The sequence below is a fragment of the Bos mutus genome, chromosome 25, assembly GCF_027580195.1.
Source record: "Bos mutus isolate GX-2022 chromosome 25, NWIPB_WYAK_1.1, whole genome shotgun sequence".
Lineage (NCBI taxonomy): Eukaryota > Metazoa > Chordata > Mammalia > Artiodactyla > Bovidae > Bos > Bos mutus.
In genome coordinates this window covers 31,588,495-31,598,035 of record NC_091641.1, presented here as the reverse complement: position 1 = coordinate 31,598,035, position 9,541 = coordinate 31,588,495, and the positions used below count along the sequence as shown (strand labels likewise).

At 45.4% G+C, this 9,541-nt stretch overlaps 1 protein-coding gene across 4 annotated transcripts in view; it reads right to left on the bottom strand.

The window, feature by feature from the left end:
* Window positions 1-4,143: 4,143 nt before the first annotated feature.
* Window positions 4,144-9,541, bottom strand: part of ZC3H7A (zinc finger CCCH-type containing 7A) — a 38,412-nt gene continuing 33,014 nt past the window's right edge. For all 4 annotated transcript variants that reach the window (XM_070362866.1, XM_070362867.1, XM_070362869.1 and 1 more), the window contains exons 21-23: window positions 8,087-8,220; window positions 6,123-6,286; window positions 4,144-5,036 (exon numbers count right to left, since the gene is read on the bottom strand). In XM_070362866.1, coding sequence (XP_070218967.1) covers window positions 4,847-5,036; window positions 6,123-6,286; window positions 8,087-8,220 — 488 coding nt within the window. In that variant the 3' untranslated portion in view covers window positions 4,144-4,846. The remainder of the gene's footprint in view (window positions 5,037-6,122; window positions 6,287-8,086; window positions 8,221-9,541) is intronic.

Below are 9,541 nucleotides of genomic sequence, written 5' to 3'. Positions count from 1 at the left end.
AGAAATAATTACTTGTTACTTTTTTTTTAAATTAGAGCTCTTTGTTTTTGTGTATGTGCAAATAATCATAACTTTTCCCCTGCCCAAAATTTTATAATTCTGTCTTTTAAACAGAATTTTAAAATTCTGTCTCGTTACTATTGTTTCTAAGCCAAATTTGGTTATTTTTAAAAGTGAGTTACTATGTTAACTCAGAAAGCAATGCAATCACTTGCTTCAAATATTTTATTCTACTTTGTCCCTTCATCAGCTTCCTTAAATCTGAGTCTCTGGTTTGGTATTGTGTCAGTGTTTCTTGTACAAGAAAGCCCATATTTTACATCCTGTAGTTTCAACAGATTTTTTTAAAAATTGAAGTGTAGTTGATTTACAATATTGTGTTAGTTTCAGATGTACAGCACAGTGTGTTTTGTGGATTATGTCCCATTATAAGTTACTACATGATATTAGGTAATTCCCTCGGAGAAGGCAATGGCAACCCACTCCAGTACTCTTGCCTGGAAACTCCCATGGACGGAGGAGCCTGGTAGGCTGCAGTCCATGGAGTCTTGAAGAGTCAGACAGGACTGAGCGACTTCACTTTCACTTTTCACTTTCATGCATTGGAGAAGGAAATGGCAACCCACTCCAGAGTTCTTGCCTGGAGAATCCCAAGGATGGAGGAGCCTGGTAGGCTGCTGTCTACAGGGTCACACAGAGTCGGACACGACTGAAGCAACTTAGCAGCAGACTTAGCAGGTAATTCCTTGTGCTATATACAAGGTATAGTAATTACAAGATATTCAGTAATTCCCTGTACTATGTAGAAGGTATAGTAAATCCTTGTTGCCGATCTATTTTATGTATAGTAATTTGTATCTGTTGATCCCATACTCCTAATTTGTCCCTCCGTCTCTCCTTCAGTAACCATAATTTGTTTTCTGTTTGTGAATCTGTGTTTTGTATACAGGTTCATCTGTATTATCTTTTTAGATTCTACATATAATGGATATCATATAGTATCTTTTTCTGATTTATTTCACTAAGTATAATATTCTGTGGTCCATCCAAGTTGCTACAGATTTCACTTTTGTATGGCTGAGTTAATATTCCATTGTATGTATATGTATATATGTGTGCGTGTATATATATATATACACACATATACTTATATACATAACATGTATACATGTGTTGTTGTTTAGTGTCTCTAAGTCATGTCCGACTCTGTGGCCTCATGGATAGCCTTCCAGGCTCCCCTGTCCTTGGGATGTCCCAGGCAAGAATACTGGAGTGGGTTGCCATTTCCTTTTTGGGGGGAATCTTCCTGACCCAGGGATTGAACCCATGTCTCCTGCATTGCAGGCAGATTCTTTACTGCTGAGCTACCAGAGACATGTATTTATTTGTGTGTGTGTGTATATGTGTGTGTGTGTGTGTGTGTATGAAACATCTAATGCTTGATAATTTTTTTTTGCTTGTTAATTTTTAAAGCCTCGAAGCATTACTTAGTAAACAGGATGTGCCTAACAAGGTACAAGTTGGTAGGTAACGCAGGAGGGAGCCCACACCCTGAGCCTACTTGTAAAGCTGGACAGTGGTGCTGTTTCTTGGAGACTTTATATCAAGATCGAAGAGTTGGCTTTCCATGAATTGGCGCTCCTTGTTCCCTTGCAGCAGGTATAGACAGAAAACCCATAGTCTCATCTCTGCAGGTCAACTAAGGAGTGTTTGAACCCGCACTAACTGCCCAGGGAACATGCTGTCCTTCGGTTTCCCGGTGGGGATCACTGGAACTCAGTCAAAGGCAAACAGCCCTCAAAGAGCAGACCCAAGAAGGGTGAGGATGATGGAGAGGGGTGAGCACTTCCAGCCCAGGCCTACTGTCCAGGCACGTCCAACCTGGGCGGGAGAACTGGGCAGAGGAAAATCTACCTGCCACCTCCTAACACCTCTTCAGGACTGATGGGACCAGCTCATTGTGGCCAACACAACTTACACATGAATGTTCCTATTCACAGGAGCCCAAAGGAGGGAACAAGCTGAATGCCCATCAGCAGAGGAATGGGTAAACAAAACGTAACAGATCTGCAAAATGAAGGATTATTCAGCACTTACAAGGAATGAAATACTGATAACATGCCCCAGTGTAGATGAACCTTGAAAACACTGTTATTGTTCAGTCACTAAGTCATGCCCTCCACAGACTGCAGCAAGCCAGGCTTCCCTGTCCCTCACTATCTCCCGGAGTTTGCTCAAACTCATGTCCATTGCGTCAGTGATACCATCCAATCATCTCATCCTCTGCTGCCCTCTTAAACATTACACTCAGTAAAAGAAGCGTCAGAAAAGGCCACGTATTCTATAAGTCCACTTACATGCAATGTCCAGCACAGGCAGAAAGCAGATTAGGGACTGCCTTGTCCTTGTCTAGGACAACCCTAGACAAGACTCTGAGCTCAAGATGCAGGGAGCCTGGGTTCAATCCCTGGTCAGGGAACCTAGATCCCACATGGCACAACCTGGCACAGCCAAATAAATAACATTTTTTTTTTTTAAATAAGAAGGAAAACAGATTAGTGGTCACCTACAGCTTGAAAATCAGAGGGAGCTGGTAGACTAGGGTATAGGTTTTATTTTCAAGGAGTAAAACACTTTTTCATTGTGGCAATTGTAGCACATTTGGATTCTACTAAAACCATGGATTTCTACTTTAAAATGGTAACATTTGGGGTTTTAAAATTGTATCTCCATTTGTTAAAACATTGAAACAAACAAAAAATCCACTCTGGAGGAGATAGGCAGGTCAACCTGTCCAAGGAGACACATCAATTTATTAGTTTCCAATGCTGTTAGTACTGCAGTTTTGCTCTTTTATACCTTATTTTCCTTCCCTCTCCTCACCCCAGTACTACTCTCTTCTCTTCATTTCTGGGATGGGGATGTGACTTCATCATGGAGTAATTAGACTGATTTCCTGATGCTGAATATTCACTGATGCTGGAAGGACTGATGCTGAAGCTTCAATATTTTGGCCACCTGATGCAAAAAGCTGACTCACTGGCAAAAACCTTGATGCTGGAAAAGAAAGTCAAAGAGAAGGGAGCAGCAGAGGGTGAGATGGTTAGAGAGCATCACCGACTCAGTTCTGGGCAAACTTTGTCAGACAGTGAAGGACAAGGGAGCCTGGAGCACTGCAGTCCATGGGGTCGCAGATTAAGATATGACTTAGTGACTGAACGACTGTAAATCCTGCTGCTGAGACCAAGGCTGTGGCCTGCAGGGTTCTTAGGTGGAAACCAGAGCAACAAACTGGACGACTTAGGCAGAAGTGGGATTTACTGCAAAGATGGTTCAGAGCACAGAGAACTGCAAGAGAGCCGAGGCACAGAAAATTTTGAGGTGGGGTGTGAAAATAAAAAAAAATTCTCCTCTTGACCAGTCAGAGGATTCCAAACTAGGTTTCAAGCCTAGATTTCCAAGGTTAAAACAACCAACTGTTTAAACTGCAGGTTGAAACAGAACAGCAGAGATATCTTTTTTTAACATCTATTCTCCCTGGAAAGAGCACAAAAGAAGTCTGGAAGGATGGAGAAGAAAAACGTCATGAAGGCCGTCAGACTAGGGAGACTTAGCAGAACGACAACGGTGCCTTTGTCTCTGTGCTGACCATATCTTCAGCGGTCTTTCAACAACCACAACGACCCTATCGAGCGCATCTCGCTCGACGGCTATCTCTGCGGAGTCCCACAGCCCACGTCCTAGCTGACCATGCATCCCCTTGCTGAGTGTTCATCTCAATGAAACACAGAAGAGTTCCCAGAGGGGTTAGCATGTCGGTCAATAAGAGAAGCCTTTTAGCAACCTGAATCGCAGGAGAGTGAGACAGGAGGCAGTTGCTGCCATGTCCCTCTCATTTACTTTCTGTCATTGATTGCTTAAAGAAAAGTGTTTTTAAAAAAATCTAGGGAATTCCCTGGCGATCCAATGGTTAGGATTTCATGTTTCCACTGCCAAGGGCCCAGGTTCGATCGCTGGTTGGGGAACTGGGATCCCACAAGCTGCATGGAAGGCCCAGAAAAAAAAAGATCTAACCTTGTGATTTTAGGACCCAGTCTTAACAATTCTTTGTGAGGCAAGGACCATACCACAAAATGAAAGACATCTATATATAAAATCTTTATTACAGGCAATATTGGTCCATACACTACGCAATACCAACAGTACAAGTGTAATCTTTCAAAATCATCATTTAAACAGCAAAAGACCAAGAAATAAAATTTGAGTCAACTGATTATTTTTCAAAATAGTCTCAATGCACATTATCCTCAGTTCCCTTATTATAGTGAAACATACAAATACAGAAAAATACCCCATTTAACATATACTAGTGTTAAATGGTTATTTGGCTTAAAATCTGAGTTAAGAAAATCCTTTTTAGCAACCTACGTACAGATAAGTAGCGAACTTTATTAGACAAATGCGTTCCTCTTAAAAACGCGTGAAGAATTCATTCATCATGTGTTCTGATCCTAGTACAGGGTTTCTCTCTCACCATCATGGTTCTTATCTGAAGGACCAACTCAAGGAGTCGGCCTGGACATCACCTCTTCCCAAACACAATTCATCCAAAAGTCTGTTCAACAGATGGCAACCGGCAGCGGTCACTTCACCATGTGACGCCCTAAGAGCCTGGCCAGACCTGTCCAACAGCCCGTTTTCCTACCTACTGTGGGTTGCTGCTCAGGAGGGACGAGAGACGCCAATACAAGCAGGAAACCTGCAGCTCCTCTGCTACGTGCCTTACAACACTTTCAATTTTTCTGGTCAATGCCCTGATTAGGTAACATACATAAAAGCCAGCATATTAGTTTAAATCTTTAAACAAAAAACTATATTTTCCAAAGTCATTATCATTGGGGGCAATTAAGTGATCTTTTCGTGCTTTGTTGAGCTTCATCTTTAGGGCGTCTCTTCTCTCTTCCCATTCATGAAGTTCAGCGTTGCCGTGTGCAAATTTACAGCTGCTTCCTTCCGTGCAGGTACCATTCATATACCTGTTAGGAAAAGTCAGCTTGGTAAGTGTCCACCCATTGTTTAGAACAATCTTTAAAATGTGCTCTTCACTACCTTTATGGTTTGTGTTAAACTTTTAGCTCAAATTCATAATCCTAGAAAAATGAGTATTTTTAATACTTTTATATTGGAGTATAATAAAAATGAGTATTTTATTGTCTTGGCAGAAATGAGTACCTTAAACTATTTAAATGCATTAGTTAATGAAAAAGACTGATTGCTGGGGAAAAAAACACTCCACTCCTTCCTAATGCAGTAGAAAGAAAATCAGAGGGGACGGGAAGTAGAAAATAATCTTCAATAATTCTACATATCACATGGATCTAAACTGGGAAATCAAATAGGAATGGCCAACAACAAAATAAGGAGCAATTCAAAATTACCTAGCTTTTCAATGAAAGATTTTCTAACTATACTTAAAAGAGTGATACTATTAATACTACTTCCATCTGACCTGAGAAAGTTCCAGATTGACACTTGGAATATAATTCAAAGGCAGTTTCAAAAGTGATGACCATCTACTACGAAAAGACGGTTGTGAAGAGTCAGAGAATCCTCACTGCCAGCTCAGAGATCATCTGGGCAAGCCTGAATGAACTTCCTTCTCTGTCTGGTTATCTTAAGATGTCTCACTCCAGTACGGGCAAACTAGTAAATCTTTTCAGGTAACTCAGGTGAGTGAAGGAAATGTTCAAGGAGCAACTAAAACTCTGAGCTCAGATGCCAACATCCAGGATTAGAAGACTTTGCCACCCAGGTACCATGTCTACTGCATCCTAGGTAGCTCTCAGTGGCAAAGAACCTGCCTGCCAGTGCAGGAGAGGTGAGTGATGTGGGTTCAATTCCTGGGTCAGAAGATCCCCTGGAGAAGGAAATGGCAACCCACTCCAGTATTCTTGCCTGGAGAATCCCATGGACAGAGGAACCTGGAGGGCTACAGTCCATGGGGTCGCACAGAGTCTGACAACAGAAGTGATTTAGCCTGCACCCTGTCTACTGATACAATGACTGTGGAATTCAAGCCAGACCAGCAAAGTTCACGTGGGAAGCTACAGAGACCCACGTACCTATCACAAATACTAAAATACCCCGTTGGAAAGCGGTGCTGCCAGCAGTACTGGTCATCCTCAGTGTGGAAGACCTTCTCTTTGTGCTTCTCGGAGGAGATGTGGCCCTGCCACTGCTTCTCACTGTTGCAGTTCTTCCCGCACATCCAGCAGTGAAAGTCCACCTGCAGCGCACGGAAGACAGGAGTCGCGTCAGCAGCTGCTGTCCGGGGGGGCCCCTGATGGGTCACCCGTGTTCAGGCCCCAGATTGACTAAAAACAACTCCACCTAAGGCCCACATTCTATTCCTGGGGAGCCCTGCCAGCAGGGGTAGCTGGGAGAGATGGGCTGAGGGTGCCCCCAGCACATAGGAAGCAGAGAACCGGGGCAATGAGCTGGGCCGGGGGTCCAGGCACTCTCTAGCAAGAAGCCGGTGTGCCAACAAGGGTGTCTTGTCGGGAGGATGGGGGGCCAGGTTCAAACCAGGGTCCCGGGGAGGATAAATACCATGAGGAAAATCAGAGAGGATGCGAAAGCCCAGGGTTCGCCTGCTGTGCAAGAACAAGGAGTAGCAACTCCACTCTTGCACATGAACTGAGCCCCTACTGCGGGCCAGGACGTGTGCCAGGGGCCAGGGAAGTACCCATGCTGGGAAAACGCCACCCCGGGGGCACAGACCCGCAAACTGTATTAGGAACCCTGTCCTGCCACAGATGCAAGTGTGCGGTGTTTGAACAGCACTTCCCAAGGGCCCTGTGTCAGAATCCTGTGTGATGCTGGGTAAGAACAGGTTTACAGAGGGACTTCCCTGGCAGTGCAGTGGTTATGACTCTGTGCTTCCAATGCAGGGGATGTGGATTTGATCCCTGGCAGGGGAACCAGGATCTCACATGCTAGGCGGTGCCGGGGGGCAGGGGTAAGGGGGCGGAGAGAACAGGGTCACAGTGACTCTCACGACCCAGCAAGCTGGGGTGACCCTGCTCTGGAAACCCCAGCAGTACTTTAGGTGGCAAGGCAATCGGCGCTGAGCCTGGGCAGAGAGGGCAGAGTCCATAGGGCTTATCGTGAGCAGAGACATGTCCCTGACCTGGGTCTGACTGATTCAATTCAGAGAGAGGCTAAAAAAACAAAACTGGAAACAAGGAGCAGAGTTAACGCACATGTCTGTGTCAGTTTAAAACACCACGCTGGGCAGAACTACAGATTAGGAATAGACAGTCCAAGATATGGAGACACGGCCTGGAAAAAGACACACTGGACCTGGTCCCTCTGGGAAGGGTGACAACTGGGGTTCCAACCTCATCTGTGACATTTTATTTACCTAACAGAAGCAAACACGGCAAACTGTTAACATTATGACTTGGGATGGTCGGCCCAAGATACAAGCAAGCCCAGTGAAACACCGCAGGTGACTTATGTCTGGGGTGGAACCCAGAGACAGAGGCCAGACTGCAGGAGGACAGTAAGGGAACACGAGGACTCTGGGGCGAGGTGGGCAGTTCCCTGATGGTCTAGTGGTTAAGACTCCAGTGCAGGGGGCATGGGTTTAATCCTTGGCTGGGGAACCAAGATCCCACGTGCTGCATAGCATCCCATCCAGAAACAAGGAGGAGCATCCCATCCAGAAACCCAGCTGGGGGTGGGGAACCCTCGGTTCCTGAGCACCTGCGTGGCCCAGCCGCGGGATACACCCGCAGGCTCATCACGCTTTGCGTCTCCCTCACAGAGGCATTCCGTAAGCTACCCAGGGTCTCAGGCCAGTGACTCACCAGCTCCTGCTTCCAGAGTCAGAAAAAGGAGGCAGGAAAGGAGTTTTTAGGACAGAGAGGCTTAGACTCACAGAAAGGAGCCAGCGCAAAGAGAAGATGAAGACACCGGGAGGCGGGCAGGCCAGCTGGGAGCGAGGGAGCCAAGTTTGGGAGAAGGTGGGAAAGTAAAGAAAGGCCTGGAAGCACAGGCAAGGGCACCAACCTGCGGTACTTACAGTAACTTCCGCGTAATCCGTCGGCATGTGGATTTGCTTTCCATTCTCTTTGCTGGACTGACTGGCTGCATCATCGCTTTTTTCACTTTTTTGGCTCTTTAGCCAGAGTTCATAAAACTGCTCCATATCTTGTACTACAGAAAAATGAACTCCTTTCAGCGGCAAATATTTAAAGACACCATTTAAAGCATGCACTCTTTTTGCATCAGTCAGCATAATTTTCAAAAGAAAATCAAAAGGCAAACAGAGACTGATTATGTATTAAGCACGAGAGACGGGCCAGTTCCAGACGCTCAGGGTAAGAACCAAATTCAGGTCTGTTAGGGTACAGACAAACATTAGTTTTCAAGATTGATGAACTCCTCCCTGGATTTGCAAGACACCTTGTGGGTGTTTAAAATTCAGAAACCCAAGACTTCCCTGGTGGTCCAGTGGTTAAGATTCTGAGCTTCCACTGCAGGGGACACAAGCTTGGTCTCTGGTCAGGGAACTAAGATCCCACATGCCGCATGGTGCAGCCAAAAAATAAAATTCAGAAGCCATTTCAAGGGCATTGCTGAAAAGGAAAGCCACGGCTTCACGATGGCCCACGTCAAACACACGTTATCAGTGCCGTAAACACTCAGGCAACTTACACAGCTCCTCACTGTTTACTGAGAAAGGTGAGAAACCTACCATAGGGACCAAGATTCTGACCCTGATGGGGCCCCGTCAGGCCAGCTCCTGTCCCAGGGGACTGACACACAGGGGTGCAATTTACAACAGCACGGTGATGACCAGGTCCCGGGCTGTGGCTGCAAGCTGCTGCTTACAGTAGGAACAAGTGTATCCGGCACTACCATCCACTGATAAAACTAAGGTTTCTCAGCCTCAGCCCCCCCTGTGTGCTGAGCCAGATAATTCCTTGTGGCTGGATAAGCCTTGTGCACTGTACGATGTTTAACAATCTCCCTGGCCTCTGCCTACCAGCTGCCAGTAGCACTGGCCCACAAGTTGTAACAATAAAAAAGGTCCAGATGCTACCAACTGTCCCCAAGGGGAGAGGCGTGTGGGTGGCAAAATTCATTCCTAGCTGAGAGGTACTGAGTTAAAAAAAAAAAAAAGCTGGAAATGAGGATCTGGTCAAAACCCGGCTCTACTGTCTGCTCAAGTGTTTCTAACAATATATCTCCAGCTAAGATTAGAGATAAAATAGGAAATCCTTCTTCCTTCAGGCCAGTGGTAGCAGGAATTGCTGCAAGAGCCCTGATTTGTAAGGATACCTTCAGGAAGGCCAAGCTCAAGTCCTCACTCCAAGCAAGGAGTCCCACTCACACAAGTCACTGAATGTTTACATGGCTGAAATACAGTAGGTGATGTGCTTAAATCAGATTGGTTCTTGAAATCCCCAGATTGCAGATCTTAAGCCATCCATAAATTTTGATCAGTTTACTTAAGACTGAAGAACAATGATCC